A 21,092-nucleotide genomic window follows, 5' to 3' on the forward strand; every position below is an offset into this window, starting at 1 on the left:
CAATGCAAGGGGTTTAACCCAGCTGTGAACGTGTCAGACAGCCCGGCCGTGTGGGGAGAAGGAGCAGTGCCTTCAGAGATTTCCATTTTCGGGTTATCTGGGGCACCCAGGAGACCCCCCCGGTGCTGCTGCGGCCTGAGCAGCAAGGGGAAGGCTCTGGTGCTTTACGAAAAGAAGAGGGGAGACCAGAGGTGATCTGCGGGCTTACCTTTTGTGTGTGGCCTGAAGGACTATGACCAAAGAATGAAAGCTAAAGAGAAAAATAAGAACAAAAATAAAAACTGAAAAGGGGAGGGAGGAGAGGAAAAAATGGAAGAGAAGAAAGAGAATAAGAGTTTACAGTGTGTTTAGCTGAGAAAAAAGCTGTGGTTACAGACAGAGTGCAACAAAACTCTGAGTTGAAAAGAAATACAAAGTGAGAAGTAAGGCTTGAGGGCTCGGGGTCGGCTCGGCTCAGCCAGAGCCCAACGGCCCTCAGACTGATGAGAACCGTCTCCTGCCCCAGTGGAGCCCAGCCCAGTCGCAGCCAAGGGCTCCGGAAAAACGGGGAGGAAAAAAATCAGCTCAATTCTTCTGATACCAAAAAAAAAACCCCAAACCCCACACCGCTAAGGTTCACGCTTAGTTTCAGGTGAAAGTCCAGCTCAGGCCCTGCTGCACCTGAACAAGTTCTCCCATGGCAATTTCACTAGAAACAGATGGTTTCAGAGGAGGGTACTTATAGGGTAAAATTCAACAGTTATGGCTTGACCAGAGAAAGCTGGATGACATTAACCACGGCGACAGCGACTGCTGTGGCTGCAGGAGCGGAGAGGACAGGAGAGCGGAAGGAGCCCCCTCTGTCCCTCTGGGGAAGGCAGACCGGTGCAGCCGCACGCGCAGATGCTGGAGACGGGAGGGAGGAAAGATCCCCGGCTCCTTCCCCCGGGCAGCTGCGAGACCCCTCTGCCGCCCCACAGCTCTCCAGCACTCCTTCCCGGGGCACAGGGACCCCTCCATCCTTGCCAAGTCCCATGTTTCGGACTTTACTGAAGGATAACAGAAGGAAAGACCCAATTTAAGCTGGTGACCTTTCCTTCTCAGAGGGACTAATGCCAATGCAAGATGGTTTCCTGGAGCACTCTCACGTTAGCTCACTGCACTAACAAACACAGAATTTTTGTAAGATTGCTTTCTTAGCCAAGGTGAAATGAATATATGGTCATGTGCACATACAATAACTGTTTCATCTGCATTACCTTACCTTTTCCTCTAACTCTTTTATTTGTCTTTTTTGGCCTTCAATTCTTTCTTCTAGCTCTTTAATTCTCTGTCAGATTTCAAATAAAAAAATATTTATTAACCAACCAAATACAGATGTACCCAGAAGACGCATTATTTTTGGAGATATAAATTGTATGTGCTGTGCTTCTAAAAAAATTAAATTGGGTTTCAAGCTGTAGATGAGTCCTCCATGAATGTCACTACGCGTGACAAACACACGAAAATCAAAATGCCCTGTTTGTAGGGATTATCCATGGGAAATCAAAGTCTGGCCCCAGGACCAGCCGCTTCGGTACAGCTCTATGAGGAGAGGCTGGTGCTCACAAGTTCATTACATCTCTGTCTGAGGGACCGTCCCACCCCGAATCTGGCCGTGCCCGTGCGTGGGCGCCTACCTGCTGTGCATGTTGAATGAGCTCCATCCTTTCTCGCAGGATTTGGGCGTCCCTCTCCCGGAGCTCACTCATCACCTGCCGCTTCCATTGCTCTACGGCGCTCTTCAGTTTCTCTTTCTCCTCTTCTGAAAGAAGTTCGGAAATTTTGGCTCCAGCTTCTTGCTGCAGGGCATCATAGAGCATGGCTTCTAATTCCAGAATTTGCTAATCAAAAACAATATAAAGCTGTCAGCTTGACCTTGTCTCTGGTCGGATGAGGGTTTTGTGAGGAACTGAAAATCCTACCCAGGTAAGGCAACGGGAGCGGTAGAGGGGTTGTGTGCTGAGCCTCTCGCACAGGACAGTGCCGAAAACTCAAACCAGGGGGGAAATACTCAAGCTGTGGGGCTCGGAGCAGCACTGCAACTGGGACACCCCCTGGGCCCAGCCTAGGCTGCCTCCCAAAAAACACACGGGTCTCAACTCCTCCTTTCTGGAGATGGGGAGATGGCCGTGGGCAGAAAAGGCAAAAAGAAAAAAAAAAGGAAAGACAAATGGGAAAAGGAAAAAGAAAAGAGGTTAATAAAAGACTAATTTTGTGAGTTACAGATATTTTTTAAATGTAACGTTCAGTCTCTCGGTTCAACGTTCCCAGCTATCCTGTTCGCAGCAGCAGAGGGTACGGCAGCACCAGTCCACACTTCTGCCAGAAAGGAATGACTCCCTGTTGTGTGCTTGCAGCATTTTTACCAACAAGCTTAAAATGCCCCATGTGAAGGCGTTTCCAGCACTTCCTCTGGCAGAGCCGTCAGCTCCAAGAGGCTTTATGCTCGCGAAAAATCTGTCTGGTAGCCGGGCTCTGTTCCTGCAGTCTCAGGCTGCAGAGCCTTTGCTTCACTGCGTCAGAAAATGTCTCTTGCACAAAGACACATGTACCCTCCAGATTTATTGAGCTACAGAATTGTGTAGGAAATGCACTGGCAACGTTTCCCCAGGGCCACTGAGCCCAGAACCCTGCTAGGGCAGGTGTCCTTGCTAGAACTTCTTCTGCTTCAAAATCCAAGATGAATGTTATTCCTTCATGCAAGGCAAAACCAAGACAAAATCTTTTTCAGCAAGTTTGATACAGAGCAAGAGACAAAGCAGCACATGATGGCACCTTTGCACACCCTCTCCAAAGCCGGTGGCATGCTGCAGAGCTCTCCGTGGCTTCAGGAGAACAGGACTGCAATAGTGCGGCTTGAACCTCTGGACAGGCTGTTTGAAAATGCCATAGATGTCTGTTGTGACAATTCAGCTCAATTCAAAATGGACAAGGTTTTCCACCTGAGGCTGCTGGTGGTGTTTGCTTACTACGCCTTAGCAGAGCCAGGACAGAAGAACACAAACATTTACAAGAGTAGTGTCATGGCAGGAGTTATGGATACTGATGACAACTGAAAGGCAGCAACCACGCTATCGCTGCGGGGAGGATCAGACCAGATCTCAGAAGACTCTGTTTTCACTTTTATAAATAAAGCCAACATCCTTGCTAACCGTAACTTTCTCAACAAAATGCTGTTATTTGAAACACGGATTTCTGTTGGGCCCCAAACCTCGTTATACAATCGTTATCCCTCTCTGATTATATTGACTTGTGAAGAAAGAAGAGTGTGGGGAAATTCACAGTCTCCAGAGCAGCAGCAGTCGGGAGTCTCTGTGAGAGCCAAGCGCTTCTCGGAGCAAAATCCCCCGCCAGCAACCAACGGGGGTGAAAACCGTGCAAAAAGCTTAGTGGTTACAGCTGGTAATCTTGTTGGCTGCAGTTAGCGGGGGAAGATTAGCGGCTCCTCATCTCAAGGGGCACAAAGGAAACATGGAAGTGAAACAAATTACACAAATAAAAAGAGCTTTTGCAACTTGAATTTCGGGGCAGAAGAAAGTTTTCTTACTGCTTTCAGGCTGCATTTGTGCCTGGGAGTGAAGTCCATCCCTTTGCCTGGGGACATTGGCACGATGCGTTCAAAGAGTACAGGAAAGTGCAAATAACCCTCAGGTGCGTCGCATGGGCTGCAACACATCCATGACACACGTTCCGTCTCCACAAGCGGCAGAGCCAAGGAGCAGGTAGTTGTTGTTGGAGCCTTTGGTAAATTTGGGATCCTGGAACTGGAGATCCATCTCATGGGCGGAGAGCGGGCGGCTGGCCGGGAGCCACAGGGGTGCTGAGTAACTCCCTCATCGACAGCCGTGGCTCCACGGCTGAGTCCTCCTGCACAGCCCATGGCGTTACCAGGAGTTTTGAATGATTCATACGATTTTTCCCACTCTGCTGCTGTTGCAAGTTTCCGCATACTCAGATTTGTGGATCTGTTTCAGAACTTGCCCCAGACCCAGAGGATCACCTCTCTCGGGGCTTATCTTTGAAGATGAATCCTACAGGCTCAGCCTTCAGCTGCACCAAACTGCTTCTCAGAACAGCTCAAGGCTGCAGGAGATAATCTGGTTTTATGGCTGAGACCGCAGGTAAGGGGGAGCTTGTGTAATTTGCAGGGTTTCCACTGTGCATAGGCATTGGTTCCAGATATAGCTCAGCATTTGGCAAAATCAGTCTTGAAAAACACCCTTACAGGACAGAAAATGTACTGAGGAAAAGCTCTCCCAAATGGTTTGAGATACAAATAGATAATAGGTATCCAGAAAAAGAGGCATAAATACTCATTATCTCAAGAATGAGATAAACTGATATGAAAATTTATGCATTTATGTCTGTCATGAATATATATTGATTTTTTCTCTAAATGAGCTTTAATCTAAGATATAAGGGAAAGTCTAGGCTAAAATTTCTATTTTGGAAAGCAAAGAAGTTACTGAAAACATCGTTTTCTTATCAGTCATTTACCAAAACCTCTGCAAAATTAAAACTCCTGTTTAATAAGTTAACGTTCAGGTGCTAATCCTGCAAGGACCACCCAAACACAAGAAACTCTCTCTATAAGGAACTCATCATTAGCGCAGGGTATAGAGGATTTGTTCAAAATTCAGCCTATTTAGTCCTTGGGTCACTCCATGAGCAGTACTGACCAAAGTGCAGTTTTTCTACAGAGAACAGACTACACCTATTGCACGAGGTGAGTTAATCGAGATATCGTAATCTGGGCAAGACGGATTTTCCTCACCTTGTGAGCTTGGTCCAAGGACTGTTTCCTGAAGTCGAGCTCATCATCCAGGTAACCCTTCTGCTTGCTGAACAGCTCCTGCGGACAGAAGGAAGAGGCAGTCAGCGCAACAGCGGCGGCCCTGACGCCACTGCTCCTCCTGCCGCCTCTCCCGCCGGGTCGTTCCCCTCCTCTTGGTACCTTTTCATTCTCAAGATCCAGCATCTTCTGCTGCAGCGCAGACTCCGTCACTTCTATCTGCTGTAGCCACTGTGCACAGAAAGAGAGACCGTGTGCTTAAGCCTAAAGAGCAGAGGCAGCGCGCCCGCGCATTCAGTTTGCACCCTCACGTCAGGCTGTGTCAGCACACACTGACAGGGCTGACTTAAATTCACTAAATAAAAGAGGAAAAATTAACTTCATTATTACATCTTTTCTTTCATATATATTGGTAATGGAAAAAAGCATTATTTCCAAGCCTAGCCAGTTACCTCCTAACGTCATTTTGCTAACTAAGTAACATTTAAAAATAAGCAATGTCTGTCTGTATTGCCTCGATGTTACCTTTATTTTGACAAAAACTACTGTAAGTATGATGCCACATAAAGAATCGGGACATTTTGTGATGAAACTATCATTTACATCACCAGTGTCTTCAAGTGAGCTGTTGTGAGAGGGTCAGCTGCTTTCATGACACAGGTTTACTGATGAGCGATGCAATCGTTATTACCTTTTCAGCCAACGTGAGAACTGTCCTTGCTTGTATGACGACTACTTGCTCTTCGTTGCTCAGATTCTGCACCAAAAGCAGAATATAATTACAACAAATCCCGGTGTCTTGTTATTAATCCACTACTTGGGCTACTGCTGTGTTAAATAAATAGGAAATTAAATATATCCAGGGAACAATAAACTAAGGCAAAGAAAAACAGTATTGCAATGCAATATTGCTGTAAAAATGATTCTAACTATTCATGCTGGATTGTTATCATACATATACTTAATTCTTCTAAAATCCCCCCATTTACCAAAAAAAAAGATATTGATGCAGGATCTCATTTTCCCCCAGCAGGGAATAAACACAAAGTTACACAAGACAAAATCAAGCTTAGCACAAGGTGCCATTAAGAAAAGAGATGCAATCTTAAGTCCTCTGTGTCCATTATATGCACAGTAGGTTCATACACAGTCCTTATTCTGCACGGCCAATAGTCATGATTTTTGAAAACACTTGTTAGGGTGTTTGTTTTTCAATTCATATTTTGGTTTTTGGGTTTTTTTTTGTTGTTGGTTGGGTTTTTTTAAATGAAAATACCATAAGTATGTTGTTCATTTCATCCCAAACCTCGGTCATGCTCTGACCACATCTCCAGTAGCAGAAGTCAGCCCTTCTGGTTCGGGGCCCATATTTGCTCAGACCCAGAGAGCCGAGTCTGACGCGCTGCTCTCAGGTACAGGCGGGTGCGCCGGTCTCCGAGTGCTATTATTCTCGCAGGGTAATTAGGAAGTTGGTCGGAAGGGTGACTATGGTGAACTTCACTTTAATGCGCTGGGGACACTGAAAGTGCTATCCAGCAGGGATGGGAGGAGACCTTTCCTGAGAACCCCTAAAAATTGTCTCTTCAATAAATGTAAGTAATTGTTTTTAAAACAAGTGACGTCACATTAAAAATGAAACCATCCACACAGAGCGTTAGCGGCGCTCTCTCCTGTTCTGTGAGCTGTGCCCTGTCTGTGGGGACGAGGAGGGCACCTGTGCTCCTCAGCCCCTTCTCCGTGCCTGTCCCCAGCGTCCCCGGAGGCTGCAGGGGGGTATTGCCCCCCTCTGAGCTTTGCTTCTGCTCCGCTCCTAGAGGTTCTCTCTCCGGGGTCCGCCTCACTCACAGCAGTATTGGACTCGTGGCAGCCCAGCGGGAAGCAGGTGGGAGCTGCCGGGGCTCTTTACCAGGAATGCAAGTGAGAAAATGCGCAGGAAAGGCCGGAATCACTCGCACATGGGCGGGACACGGGTTCGCTTTCCCACAGCCCCTAACAGCCAGACACGGCAACGGGCACCCGTGGGGCTGGGTCTGCCATGTTAAACACGTGAAAACAAAAAGAAAACCAAGTGATAACAACAGTCTACAGCTATCTGAAAGCTATCTGAGGTGAGAACCGTGAACTCCCCCTTGTGTCGCATCTGGAATTAACTGACTGTATGTAATAGCAAAAAAAAAAAAAGCAGGAGGAAATAACTTTATAGACTAGAGATCATTGATATAAGTAAAGAAGCCGAGAGGAAAAGAAAGGGAATAGAAAACATGAGAAAAGCTAACACTTGCGTTTGTCTCCAAGCTGCCTGTTTGGGACACTGTCCTGAAACACTCCACACGGGACTAACCTGACATTAATAACGCCACTGAAGACAACATTAGCACAGGCATTAACAGATTAATAGGTATTATCTTTCCACGCATAGTAGGGTCAGTCTTAACTCATTGGTCATTAAGCTTATATGCATCTTTTTTTTATTCTTTGCACACAGAAGATTTTAGGATTCTTCAGGTTTCTGCCAGTATGAATATCATTAACTGCAGTGGTGAAGCTTATTAACTGCTTCAGCGTGTTTCAGCTCCTCCACTAACCCCTGGCTTGATTTTGTGGAGCAGAGCATGCAGGCGTCAGAGACTGGGGAGGGCGGAGAGAGGATGACCCAACTGTTCTAGACAGAGAGGTGGGCGAGGGCACCTCCAGGCTGCGCCCCTGGCGCTGAGGATGGCATTTTTGCTGGTGTCCAAACTGTGCAGCGGCAGGGGCAGAGCTGGGGCAGAGCTGGTGAGGAGCTATGGAGCGGTGGGGACCCTTCTGCAGACCGATGGCCGCAGCGGGGTTCCCCCAGGGAGGAGCCCCGCAGCACCCAAGGGCTCTGCGAGACCCTCCGCTCTCCTCTGCCCCGCGCAGCCACGGCGGCTCTGGGGCTCTGCCGGTACATGAGAGTACAGGGAAAAAATACACGAGGGCACATATATCCTCTATATACATGTTACTATAGGTATAATTAATCACTTCCACTTGCTAAAGGAGAAACACTTTCAAATTTCTTATTATTTGTTTCTTCTTTCCATGCTGCTGTTGTAACTTTTTGTTAATATCCTGGTTACTATCCAAGGTTTATGGATTATTAGACAAAATTAAAATACACAGCTGCTCAAATGCAAAAGCAAAGCAAATGCAGAGCAAGCAAATCAACAAACCGTGTGAAAAGCGACCAGAAAAAAACCCCAAAACAAACAAACCCCACACGAAAATTTCAAAATATTTTTCAAATCATTGAAAATTTAAAAGTGATATTGCGGTACCAAGATCCCGCATGGCACTGGTCAGAAGGCTATTAACAAAATCTTAAGAAGCCAGAAAGCGCTTAGCTCGTAGCCCAGGACTTTGACCACGGGGAGGACAGGGTGTGCAGTAGCAGCCCAAGAAGGCTTTGCTAACTTAACATGAGGACAAATATTTACCAAAGCATGCACAATTTATTAAAGGAACATACACTTACGGCGTTATCCCCTAAAATGTCCAATTTCTTCATCAGCTCTGCTACTACTATGTCCTAACAAGAAAGAAATGGAAAACCAGGAGTCAGAACAGAGCGTCTGATTTTGTTTAGGGAAAGGAAAGTACGAAATGAGAATCCCTTACTGTTACACCTTCTGCCTCGCAGTAGACCTGGAGAGGGCTTTTCCCCTCTGTAAAAGGACCGTGATGGAAGTTGATGGCAGGCGATCGTCTTTCTCTCTCCTGAAATGACAATAATTGCCCGGTTACCCACGATGGTATGTCACAAATGGCAGCTTCACCAAGAACTTGGTAAATACGGTCTGGAAAAGGCTCACCCTAACTAAGCACATTGCAAAGCAATGCTACCGCAGAGTGGCTTTGTATTGGGCACCGAAACCCTTCCTCCGGCACTCCAGCCGGGAGCAAGAGCAGTTCCTCTGGCCAGACCAGGTGCCTTTGGGATGGTTCGCAGGGCTGACGGGGAAGACCTCCACAGCTCTGCGAAGCGGGGCAGATGTACACATTAACAGCGCTACTATTTTCCCACCACGCTTCTCCACTGGGCACTCATCATCACCGCCTACCTGTTGTTTCAACTACATAATATATTTGAACAAAATTATACACTTACACCTAGTATAATATAAATAGCATTTAAAATTTTCTTGTAAGTGGCTGTTTTGCTAATGTCTCTTTGGAGAATTTGGAAAACAGTTTCCAAGAGCTTATAGATTCTGTTTATACAGGTAATGATATAGAGAACGGAAGTCTCAGTGGAGTAAACAGCGCTCCAGGCCGTGTGATTCCTTCTCTGCAGGTTTAGCAAGAGGTGAAACACAGCAGTGATCTTTGGCAATGAAAAAGGAGTTCCTTTTTTGTTTTCTTTCACACGTATGATCTCTTTTGGTTTTATCTCTTTGCATTTTCGGAACAGATGGAGTACAGTAAAATATGTATCTACATCATGAGCCAATCTTCTGGATCTTAAAGTTACTTAAGTAGTAAGACTGCCAGAACAACCTAGGAAGAATACCAGTATTGATCCCTGGGGGGTTGTTTGTTTTTTTTTTTCTATTTATCAAACCCTTTGGTCTCGTTCAATGCAAAGCAGCTCTTTAGAGTAAACGTGGGCGAGTTCCCACAGCTGCGGTGCCCCCGGCCCCCGCTCACGCAGCCCAGGGCAGGCAGGCGGGACTGTGGCCACAACGCGTGCTCACTTCAAGCTCCAGGATCCTGAACTCCAGGAGCTCGTTTTGATCCTTGGCGTCCTGGACATCATGTTTCAAGCGAGCTTCCTCAGCTTCCATTTGTTTTATCTGCAAAATAAAGCAGCGCATGTCAGCACTGTTTGCAGTGTCACTCGAGACCCGCTGTGCTTTGACCGTGCCGGGGAGACGCCGGGGCGAGCGCGAGCGCCGAGGGTCCGAGCCCACCCCCTGGGGTCAGCACGAGTGGGGGACGGCAGCACCAGTGCCGGGGGAGCGCGGGGCTTTTCCCCACAACCACGTCCTCACATGGTCCCACAGAGGGACATTTTACGGGGCAATAGGGAATGCCAGAAAACCACTTTTTCTGGCAGGTTTATAAAGATCTTGTCAATATATGTGAATTATTTCCAGTAGAGCTGTGTGACACAAATTAAAATATTGCATGTTCTGCATTCTTAAACTACAAATATTATTTGAATAATACAAATAGAAACATTGAACACCTTTTCTACCAGTTCTTGATTTCTTCTATACAATGCTTGCTTTTCCTCGATCCACTTCATGTCCTTGAAAAAGAAATAAAAACTGTAATTCCATTATTTCCTATGATACAGAAGCTCACCCTTTCTGTCTTATTTTAATAGTCCACAGTATACAAATGGAATAGAATCACTCCAATGACTAAAAAACAGCTTTCAGATAAAAGATTGCACTAACAGGGATATTTCTAGCTATGCAGTTACTGTTAAATTTCAATTATACTGAACATAAATTACATATTTCTGAACACTAGGCAAAATAAACCTTATTTTGAAAGTAATTTCTTAGTTTGATGGATATATAAAAGGCACAAACCCCAGAACATTATTTATCAGTAAGATTAACAATAATAAGAGGTTAAGCCGGAAAGGTGAGGATCAAATGATTTAGTATTATTTTAAAGTTCTCAAAAAAAACATTTTATGTGTCTGGTTGGGTTTTTTTTTCTGGTTTTGGGGTTTTTTTTGGTGGGTTTTGGGTTTGGGGTTTTTTTTTTTTTTGGCTTGAAAAGTAAGACACAGGCTAGAAACAGCCTGGGAACATTTGTTGTATTTCCAGCTGGGGGTTGGATATTTGCAGTCTGCAATATTTCATTCTCAGGGTTGTCCCAAGGCTACAGCTGCGCCTGTTTCTATACCACCTTTGGATGCCAGTGTGCGAGGTGCTTTTAAACTCTGTGCTCTTCCAATTTAAGGCGCGTTTTCCTTTTAACGTTTTCCTGTGTTATGCTACTTTATGCACATCTCCAGAGTGTGTAACCTCAGTGCCAGGACCGACGAGTGCACCCCAGCCACGAGGAGGGGGCGTTGTGTGGTGGAGTAGAGGCGCTTGGCCTGAGTTGCCACCCCGCTGCCAGGATGCTCCCCAATTTCGGTGGAGGATGCATCCGAGGGACCGCACAACTGCGCTGCGAGCATTCCGAGCCAGTCAGCTCTGCAGGCAGGGAGGCAGAAACTCCCAACTCCACAATGCCTTTTCTGTTTGGGGAACATTACGAGGGAGAATTTTCTAACACTAGTTAGGCATAGCATAGGACATATGTGAATGGCAAATATTTGGACCTCAGCACTGCAATCCAAAGGGACCGAAACGGCATGCAGCAGCCAGGAGTATGCTGGGGTCTGTGCCAGGGGCCGAACATGACCCACCGAAAGCTGCAGTGGCACCCAAACCTGCCCAGACCTCCAGCGGGGCTGGCCTTGCCGCGTGAGATCTCAAGCTCAGACCAAGGTGACAGACTACAGAGCCCGCCTCGAATGCGCCAGTGACGCAAAAGCAGACACCTTGCAGTGAATTCAGAAATTAAAATTGCTAAGTGTAAGCCTTAACACATCAAAGCAAAAATAAGACACCTTAATAAGGCTTGATGGGATGAAAAAGGCAGAGCTCAATAGATGTTTGGTTGAATGTGATGTGCTTCATGTTAATCATTTAGACTAAATTTCCTAGAGTGCAGTTTCATAGATTATTGAATTGTATTTCAAATTAATCCTTTTTGAAAGAATGACTGAGATGATTTGACAAGCTATTGCATGAACAGGCTGACTGGTGAGCTACACAAACAGGTGAACCGGACACTTCAAATAGCCCTAATCCACAAATTTACTCTGAATTTAAAGAAAGCATTCACAACAAAGTTTTTCACATGATGAGAACCCCATTGGTTTTGCTGAAAATCCACAACCTGTGCTGTGCACTTCCTCCTCCCCTTGAAATGTTTAACCACTTTCTAATTTAACACCTGCTTTTCTCCTGTTAAGGAAGGAGAATCTTGTGGAGCTACAAGGAAAGTTGCTGGCAAGAAAAGCCAACGTTTACATTCACTGAATAAACATTTCACTAGAAAATAAATATTCTTCCTTTATTTTACCTTCCCAATTTTCTCCTAGGTATCAAAAATACAGGTGGTCTGTGAGATTTTAAAGTACACCAACTTCTTGCCAAACACAATTGTTCCCTCTCTTTACCGTAATACTTTCTCTGTATTTTTATACGTCTTCAAATCGATAAGGGAACTGATCTGTCATTCCTTGATTTAATTTTCAGGAGATGCACAATAAAACATCAGAGGGCAGTTTTAAACTCGGGACAGTAAGGGGCAGAGGAGGCCTAATGGGCGCTGCCGTCAGCTGGATGCCAACCAGCACCCGGTGCTTTGGGACTGCAGTGACGACGAGTGTGGGAATTCATTTCCTCTCGGCTGCGCAGAGAAGTTCTCAGCGCCAACAGACTCATCGCACCGTTTTGGCTGTGGAAATACGGAGTTCAGGCACTCCTTCCCCAGCTGACTTTTGCTTTCCCTTACTGTAACATCCGCCTATCACAGCCCTTTCACGCAGGCACCGTCCGCTGTTCTCTCCATTACGCTGGAGCAAGGGAGGCATTAAGGCTGAGATCAGCAAAGATACGTGGGGCTTTAATGGGTGTTGGTTTCAGGAGCGGCATGTAAGCACTGACCGGGACTCGGGGCTTTGGGGACTGATATTTGAGATACCAACACATGTAAATGTGGAGAGTGGAGTTTTCAAAAGCCCTTGCGTGCCTGACTCTCCTTGAAACCAACTAGGCTGCATGTATTAAGTGCTTTCTTTTCAATTAATTAACACGTTTATTGAAACAGTACTCAGCAGGTTACATTAAAGCCTCCCGAATCAGGAGTGCAGTGGTGATGGGGCTCGTGCAGAGTGGGTCACTACAGCGTCCATTGGCAGGGACGGTGATTGCTTCCCCACCGTGACACTGCTTTGTGTGAAATGAAACAGCTATTGAAAAGTCGCATCAGGATCGTTCTATACATACACAAACACCCACTAGCATCTGCAGTACTACACGGTAACATGACCAGGCTCGTCTCTAGAGCCCCCTCCTGCCCCCAGCACGAAGACTGGAGAAAGGGCCGGTGACTGGCCGCATGCATTACCTGCCCCTGCTCAGCAAGAGCCTTCTCCAGGTCTTCTATCTGAGCCTGAGAGCGGTGTATTTCTGCTTGGAGCTGCTCACGTGTCTGTAGGATACGAGGGAAAAAGAAAAAAAAAAATAAATCAAACTTTCTCTAAAAGATGAAAGCTAACACAGGTACAAAAATACTTAGAACATCAAATACTTTTAACAAATAATTTTTGAAGTTCTTTGGCAGAATAAATTTGCAGGTAAGCATATAACATTAGTCATTAATCATAAAAAGAAGTCTGTAAGATAGGAAAATAATTTTGAGACTGAAGTCAAGATTAACATAAAGAGCATCCCCTTAGGCAGACAGTAGGACAGCAAAATATAAATGCCTTCTTGGAGCGGGTTATGGCAGTGTGCAGCGAGCAGCCTTCCCTGCCCTAGAGTAAAGCGTTTAAAATGCCAGTGTAAGGCAAAGATTCACTTCTCCATAAAGACAAATGAAAATTATCTTGCCACAATTCTGGGCAAATCCAATTCTTTTAAAATTTTGATGAGTTAAAAAGCTCAGAACAGACCCTAGATATGTAATGTTACCAACTGGCAAACTGTGTTCCTACTCATGCACTTAGTACCCTGTCTTATGGTCTTACTCTATTGTGTGTAATTTTTTACTATACTTGTATCTTCACGCTTATTTAAATATACATCATCTTCCTACAAATCTTTTCTGGAGAATAAACATAATTATTATTAGCTATTTTATTTGTTAAATATTGTTCTATAGAACATTTTATTTCCTCAAACCATTTATCTGCTATTTATCTTGCTATTTACAATGAAAAACATCTTTCTTGTTTGCATTACCTGCATTGCTCTCTCTTTTTGTCCTACTATGGAAAAAGTAAAATCGAGCCACTTTTCAAGTGAGGCATGTCTTGTTTCATTCTGATTGTCTTTACCTGTGCAATTCCTGTCACTTAAGAGCAGAGTGACTGCTTCTGGGAAAGTTAATTTTAATGCAGTCTGGGCACTGAGAGAGGGTGAGGCGCCCCGTGATTGCCAAACGGAGAGGTCGCTGCGAGACCGGGGATGCTGCTAAACCTGAGTGGCTGAGAGATACTCACCGGGGAGAGAGCAGTGAAATTAGCACCTGATTCTTTGAATTTTTCAGTGGAAAAAAATCAGGCTAGTTATATAGCTAGGAAAGCCCAAATATTATTGTAAAGCTGGAATTCAGCTAGAGGAATTTGGCCGTTTGTTTTATGTCTAATTGGAGCCAGGGAACTGCCCGCGGTTGGGACCGTCACAGCTCGGTGGTACGCGGTGCTGTGCCTCCGCTGCCGGAGGTGTTCCCGCTGGCGGCACCGGGTTGGACGGTATGGGTATTTCCCAGCATTGCCGTCCTTACCTTGACCTACAGTGGGCATTCCGGGATAACACGCTCACACAATAGATTTAGAGCCAAATTAAGACCTTGCAATTACACTTCTGTTCGACTTCAAACTGTTAGCTCAGAAGAGAATTCGTCCCTTTATTTACTACATTCACCCATGCATTCCGTGCACGGTAAGTCCTGCCAACTCCTTGTAATCTACAACATACTCTCAATAAATGTAACCCCTTCCGCCAGATGTTTGAAGCTGCGCGGGCTGCGTGAGGCAGACAGGCAGGCAGAATAGCATAGGGCACTTTGCAATTTAATTAAGAAAAAGAATCTCTCTCAGCTATAAGCCTTCTAAACAGTTTATGAGGAATCATGTAATCTCACAGAATCCAGAAGGAATTAAATACCAGGCATTATATATTTAAGGCTATCTGTCCTAGATTTTTATAGAAAAAGAGCTTAATTTTAAGGATTTTCCATAAAAATTCTGTCTGAATTTCTCTTCAGCTGATCAGAGGTGAAAAGACTAAAGCATACGAACGGTGGTTCCTCCAGGCAAGCAGCAGGTCGGGGGGATGCTGGAGGGGTGGCTGGAGCTAGAGAGCCCGGAGCCCACCTCGGCTGCCAGCCCAGCCCGGTCCCCTGCCCGCACCCGCCGCACGCTGGCGGGGCTGGCTGACCCCCGCTCAGCTTGGGAACTGCCTGAGCAAGTACAACTGGGAACCCCCACACAATGACAATCCTTTATTTTCATGTAATATAAGCCATTTAGACCTTAACTTCTCGTTCTGCATCCAATGTTCCTCCGACCTGTTCTTGCAATAGGGCGTATGCTCGTTGCAGAGCCTGGTACTCCATTGTCAGCTGCCGAAACCGCAGTTCTGTCTCTTCCTTGGCCATGCCCTGGAATTGAAAACAAATATGCATGGCACCAGTTGCTTTTTTTCTACAATGAAAGTGAAAAATACTGTAAGAGCGAATTACATTTCTCTTTCTCTAAAAAGTGCCAAAATTATTACTTTCAAACTGCAATTTGGGAAGCACAGTACTAAGGATCTTGTTTACTGCCCTCAGACTACTACTTTTTTGTGCCTTAAACATCTCTTGCATACACTTACTTCAAGAAAATGCAATACAGGAAAAGAAAATTAAATCCCCCCACCTTGGAAAGATAACAACCTGCCATCCACACAGCATACTGACAACTGAATTGCCCTTTATTGCTGTAATGGGCGAAGTCATCGCATTTAAAGGTGAAAATCCAACTTTCTCGAAACAACAAAAGGTTTCCAATCCGGAGAATAAGCCAAGCCTGACAGTCTCACTCAATTATTAAAACTCTAATCTAGAGTTAATACTTGTAGAAATGGTGACATCAAGATGAAAAGAGCCCTTCATCTTCCTGACTCCCCTTACAATATCCAGCACTGAAAGCTTTCTTGTCAGGTAGACCGGAATATTTCATTCGACATGAAATGAAATTAGACTGCTGGTTGCATGCATAAACTTCGTACTATCTGAACAGGGAAAAAAATGTCAATACAGGAATGAAAAATAAATAGGCTCATACATATAAAAATACATTCAGATTTCCTGCAGCGCAGCACGCGCCCAGTAACCACTCGTGTATCTTTTATGATGGAGGAATTCTTTAGGCTCCCTTTTAACAGATCTAATTACAACCGTGAAACAGGTGAAATGGCAGATGAAAAATTGCAGCCATCGTACCATAAAAAGGCTGCAAGTCATTCTTAGGAATTGTCTGATTCTTGTTAAACCCAGAAACACGTAATGGTGCAGTGATCTGACACACACTGGGGAATGCATTTGTAGGGAAGCCTGGCAAAACACCAGGAATAATCACTTGTCTTTGTATTGCCAGGTACCTGTGTGTACTCTGCATTCAGAGCCTCCAGAAAAGTCACGACCTCAATATACTGGGGAGGAAACAGCCGTTCCTCTGCAGACTGGTGCTTTACGTGACTGCTCACTCTTCCAGAAGCACAAACCTTACCGCTTAAGGCTGTGCTCTGTGCTGAGGTCAAAACAACAAACAGAAGGACCTGAACTACATGTGCACAAACCTGCAGTAAACCTCAACGTGAACAGTTCTTCTTAGGGTTGTCCAACTTCTCAGTCTTTTTAGACCTCTAGCCTATAAGCCCATTATAAATCAAATATTCTTAGCATATAGTATTTCCAGCTTGGTTAAAAGTTGTGAAATTACTGAAGACTTGAGATCCAGAGATATTAACCAACATGCACATTATTAAATTTAACATCAATTTTTAACTTTGTGGTGAGAGCTGACAGATATAACAGACCAGGAATTTAATTAAAAATTAGTAGCAAGGTTTCAAAACAAAATAACACATATTTTTAATGAATACCTCTTCCAAGTCATCTTCAGGAGTGCAAGGGGTTTGGTCTGTCCGGTCAGTTTGATATGAGATAGAGGAACCATCAGACTCCAAGGAAGCTTCTTCATCGTAGCCGAAAAATGTCTCCACAACCGGCTTCTGACAGAGACAAGGCGTCAGCGAGCGCAGTGCAGCGCAGCCACACCGCGCGGCAGCGGTGCCACGGGCTGCACCAGCCCGACGGTGTCGGGGGCACAGCGGTGACTCTGCACACATGGCTAAACTCTGCCCCTCTGTCGGGTTTGAACATACACACCTTCGGAGGAACCTCAATTCCAGATTATTGGTAATTCTCACTCTATTGGTTTTTGAAAAACGGGTCCAGTGCTTTACATGTGTATACATATAAAGTTTGTTCACCCCACGATAGTGCTCCAAGAATAGCCGAAACCGTTCAAATCCCTGAATTTTCCTATTTGTTATGAGGTATCACTGTGAAGCCTCAAAGCCCCTGCTTTTTCTGAATGTGTTTTCCTCCCGCTGTCTCTAGCTAAGGCAGAGCTCCCTTTTTACTTCCTCGCGTGTTCATCTCAGCATGAGGTGGAAGTTGTGCACCAAAATGTCTTTGTTAATCCATCGCCATCACCAGGATGCCCGTCCTGGCAGCACCACAACTGTCACATAAAAAGTTAGATGTGCAAGAAATATTCTACTTGAAAATTGAAGCTAATCACCACAGCAATGTTTTTACAGTTTGAAGAAATCAATTTTTCCACTCAGATCTGCTTTCTGTTTAAAAGAATGAGGGCAGTGCTGGTAAAAAAACATTTACAGCTAAATGCTTCAAAGTCAAAGATGACATTTCAGACACCACATTTTTAAAGATATTTTTATTGATGATTTAAAAAAAAAAATTCTAGATTTCGGCTTTTTTTTTTTTTTTTGATTTGTAGTGGATAACTTTTGAAGGAGACAGAACATAACTCTCCTTCAAAGGTCTGGTTGCCCTCTGCAGGATGACAGGAGTTAAGGAGTTAGCTCACATTGACCGCAATTTGTTATTCATAGATTCGTTAGCTCCATCACTGCTTTAATTCTTCATATGTAAAGCACAGCTTGCTCTCAGGTCCCTGACATTATACCTAACGATGTTGTGACAGTGTTAATATTTATATTAACATCCTGCCAAGTATTCATTAACTAACATTTTCTTTTTCCCCGAGCTCTAACCATCGCTTCTCGTAACCAGCAATTTTTGCATGTTACTAAACTCCATAATGAATTATTTACGACCTACATATGTTTTCAGGCAGTGCCATTAAAAGATCATTTTGAGATGTGTTAATTCATAAAATCTGTCTCATCTTAAGACAATCACATGTGTCTGAGGTCCCACAGGATTGTCCAGGGTAAATGCAGAGTGTGCAAATGCTCGCAATGCGCAATGCAAACCCCTCCCCTACCAGATCTTTTCTCAATAACTCAATATGGTCTATAAACGTCCTTGAACTATGTGACCTAAATTTAAGATTAGGACCCGTTTGCAGACCCTTGAGGAGACCATCCCCCCCCCACGTGGCTCCGCGGGGCTCGGAGCGAGCTGGGAAGCCGGCACACCCATCAGCAGGTTTTTTTACCTTCGGAATTCTTGTCATTTTTTTTCTTTGCTTCCTATACCTTAACAGCTTATCACGTTCCTGAAAGAATCAGATATGTATGTTAGCTGTTTTCAGAGAGCTGTTATTTAAATTAACTATGTCAGTACTAGTAGTCACTGGGCAATCAAGAAATAGTAACGTCTACGCTGGCCACTGCCTCAAAATGAAATAACCACACTTTCTTCAGCCAGACACTAGTCTTGCTCCAACATCTTCCAAGTTTGCCATATACAAGTAGCAATTGCTCTTTATATTCACGAAATACTCTAGTGGGAGGTGTCCCTGCCTCTGGCAGGGGGTTGGAACTCGATGATCTTCAAGGTCCGTTCCAACCTAAACCATTCCACGATTCTATGAAAATCAAAATAGCAAAAGAAGGCCGATTATAACCAGTACAACGCACTGACAGCTTAGGCGGCGTTTCAGAGCCGCCCCGCGAGCCAGCCTGTGCGTTCCAGCCCGTGCTGTGGCTCTTTGGTAGAGGGCTCCGTCCGGGGGTGAGAGGCAGAGACCGACTCCTGCCCTCGGTCTCGGTGCCGTGGCTGTTAGTGCCCTCGGGAAGGTGCACACACGTAACAGCCCCACTACACCAAACCCCGAGACTGACTGAACTCAGCACTTTCAGTCTCAGCTGACTTCTCTAAGGACCTGAAGGTTCCCAGCACCTCTGAAAAAAAGTTCTGGGCATTTATTGCTGCCAGCATATTTTTCCATTCAGTGGAAACGATGATACTCTTCATAGAGTCATGTCAATTTTTTATAGTATTGAAAAAACTGTCTTTATTCTGGATGGCAAATACAGACAAAGCCCAGGATTGGAGAGAGTAAAGCTCTAAAGGGAAAACCCCTATAATCTCTCATTGTAACCATTCATTAAAAGGAAGCGATGACATTGTGGGAAACTGATAATGTGCCACTGCCATCAGCCCAATGGCAAATCCCAACATCAGCAGCAGGGACAGAAGAAAATTGAGTACTTGTTTTGCTTGGCAACACAAGCTTTGCCGCACCCTTGGCAATGAAGAACACAACTGTACACATTTTATCGATACATATTAGTGGCTTAATTTCACAAAATTTTTACCCATAATAACAGAGATGCGTTGGGCAAGGGCAGTGGCTGAGAACATGCCAGTGTGGGTGAGACAAAGCTAGTGGCAATCAGACTCTAAAAAAAATGCAATTCCAATGCGGCAGAGCTGTCCCAGAGATGGGGACACTTGCCACCGGCTGTCAGGACAGGGTGACCATGCTGACCTTCGCCTCTGAGGTCATCCTAGTGGTGAAAAAAAAAAAGCTTTCCTCTCACCAGAGCTTTCCTCTCCACTATGACTACATTTTTCTCTGGTGAAAAACTTCTGCTGATACGGCCTTTGACAACATCTACACTGAGAAAAACACTGTGTTAGCTTGCTGCCTGAATGGAGATGTAAGTGATAATAAATATTATTATACCCTGCATGCTTTTCATGAACAGCAAGTTAAATCTTACAAAGATGAGGATGAAGTTAACTTCTTTCTTACCATGACACTCTTCACATAGCCAGCAGTTTCCAGGGTCTAATAAAAAGAATGGTATAATGTCAGTAACTGTACAGACATTAAAAAAAAAAAAAGTTATTATCTTGAGGAGTATTATGACTGCAGTATTTGCTCTTTCCAAAGACCGAGAACACAGCACTGCAGAACACCCCCTTGTACACAGCAATCTTTAGCCCTGATGCTGTCTCCAGCTAAAGGAGCTCTGACATTTTCTCTCGCGGGTGCGCGACCCAGCCATCAGCATAGCTACTGGACGTGCTGCTCCGGTTCCATCATGCAAGTATGCTGTAGATTGAAAGGATTTTTCCAAACACTATACCACAGATAACTCACATTCAGTTCAATTACTACTAATCATAGAAATGCCCCCCATGTTCCACTGACGCAAGCTATGCCCGTTAGCTCACGGAACCCCAGGCACCCTTTGCTTAGGCTTCCTCTTCTTCTGCTATGGCCTTCGTTGACCTCTCATAAGAGCGGCAGTATTACATCTTACCTTGGAGAGTTCATCAATGATGTTTTGCTGTTCAATAACTTGTAGCCTCAGGAAATCAACTTCTCTTTCTTCCTGGCTGTGGTCAAGGTCATTCAAAGAGCTCGGTCTCCTTATTGTTCCAGCTCTTTGCCTCTAAAAAAACCAACCACACGGCAGAAGAGGAAATGATCAGAAGGCTTTGCCAAAGGACAGTGTCTGACCCTTCCCTTTACAGCTGGTGATGCATCTAACCTAATGGCTGTTCTGCAAGCTATCCCGCTCCCCTTTTGCTGGGCAATACAACCGGCTGTTCCTGCTCCTCAGACTGCCACGTGAAGCTTGTGGCCGCTGGGGAGGACAGCAGGCAAGCGGGGCCACTGCATCAAAGAGAGGGGCTAGCAGCAGCTCAGCTGCATCTGCTCTTTAGATCTGCCAGGAGCTGTGTGGCCGACTCTGGGTGGAGAAGGAATTCTGAGAGCTGGGGCCAGTGTCACTTCTCCCTGGGTTCCTCTCCTTAGTTTTGATTTGCAGCAGTCCTGGAGCCGCAGCACCCGCAGGGACGACCTCAGCCCTCCTACATTCCTGCAGTGCCACGGCTATTTGCCACCAGCTATTGCCCACTGACAACATTCAATTGCAGAAAAAGGGAAGAGTCGCAAGTGCTGATTTCCTAAGGATTACGAGGTCATTCTGGTACCACAGTCCAAGGTGAAGGGGGGGAT

The 21,092-nt window shown here is 45.1% G+C and overlaps 1 protein-coding gene across 15 annotated transcripts in view; it reads right to left on the reverse strand.

Moving 5' to 3' along the window:
- Positions 1-230: 230 nt before the first annotated feature.
- JAKMIP3 (Janus kinase and microtubule interacting protein 3) overlaps positions 231-21,092 on the reverse strand; it is a gene marked incomplete at both ends in the record, with an annotated part of 38,668 nt that continues 17,806 nt past the window's right edge. For 4 of the 15 annotated variants that reach the window (XM_082486545.1, XM_082486557.1, XM_082486552.1 and 1 more), the window contains 16 exons: positions 231-281; positions 1,244-1,309; positions 1,659-1,862; positions 4,796-4,873; positions 4,976-5,044; positions 5,505-5,570; positions 8,304-8,363; positions 8,453-8,551; positions 9,529-9,627; positions 10,023-10,085; positions 12,980-13,063; positions 15,110-15,238; positions 16,726-16,854; positions 18,333-18,392; positions 19,878-19,913; positions 20,392-20,523. In XM_082486545.1, the coding sequence (XP_082342671.1) occupies positions 231-281; positions 1,244-1,309; positions 1,659-1,862; positions 4,796-4,873; positions 4,976-5,044; positions 5,505-5,570; positions 8,304-8,363; positions 8,453-8,551; positions 9,529-9,627; positions 10,023-10,085; positions 12,980-13,063; positions 15,110-15,238; positions 16,726-16,854; positions 18,333-18,392; positions 19,878-19,913; positions 20,392-20,523 (1,425 nt within the window). The remainder of the gene's footprint in view (positions 282-1,243; positions 1,310-1,658; positions 1,863-4,795; positions 4,874-4,975; positions 5,045-5,504; positions 5,571-8,303; positions 8,364-8,452; positions 8,552-9,528; positions 9,628-10,022; positions 10,086-12,979; positions 13,064-15,109; positions 15,239-16,725; positions 16,855-18,332; positions 18,393-19,877; positions 19,914-20,391; positions 20,524-21,092) is intronic. The other 11 variants (XM_082486546.1, XM_082486558.1, XM_082486555.1 and 8 more) reach the window with 7 other exon arrangements.

This window comes from Vanellus vanellus (assembly GCF_965231255.1).
Source record: "Vanellus vanellus genome assembly, chromosome: 7".
In the NCBI taxonomy this organism is placed as follows: Eukaryota; Metazoa; Chordata; class Aves; order Charadriiformes; family Charadriidae; genus Vanellus; species Vanellus vanellus.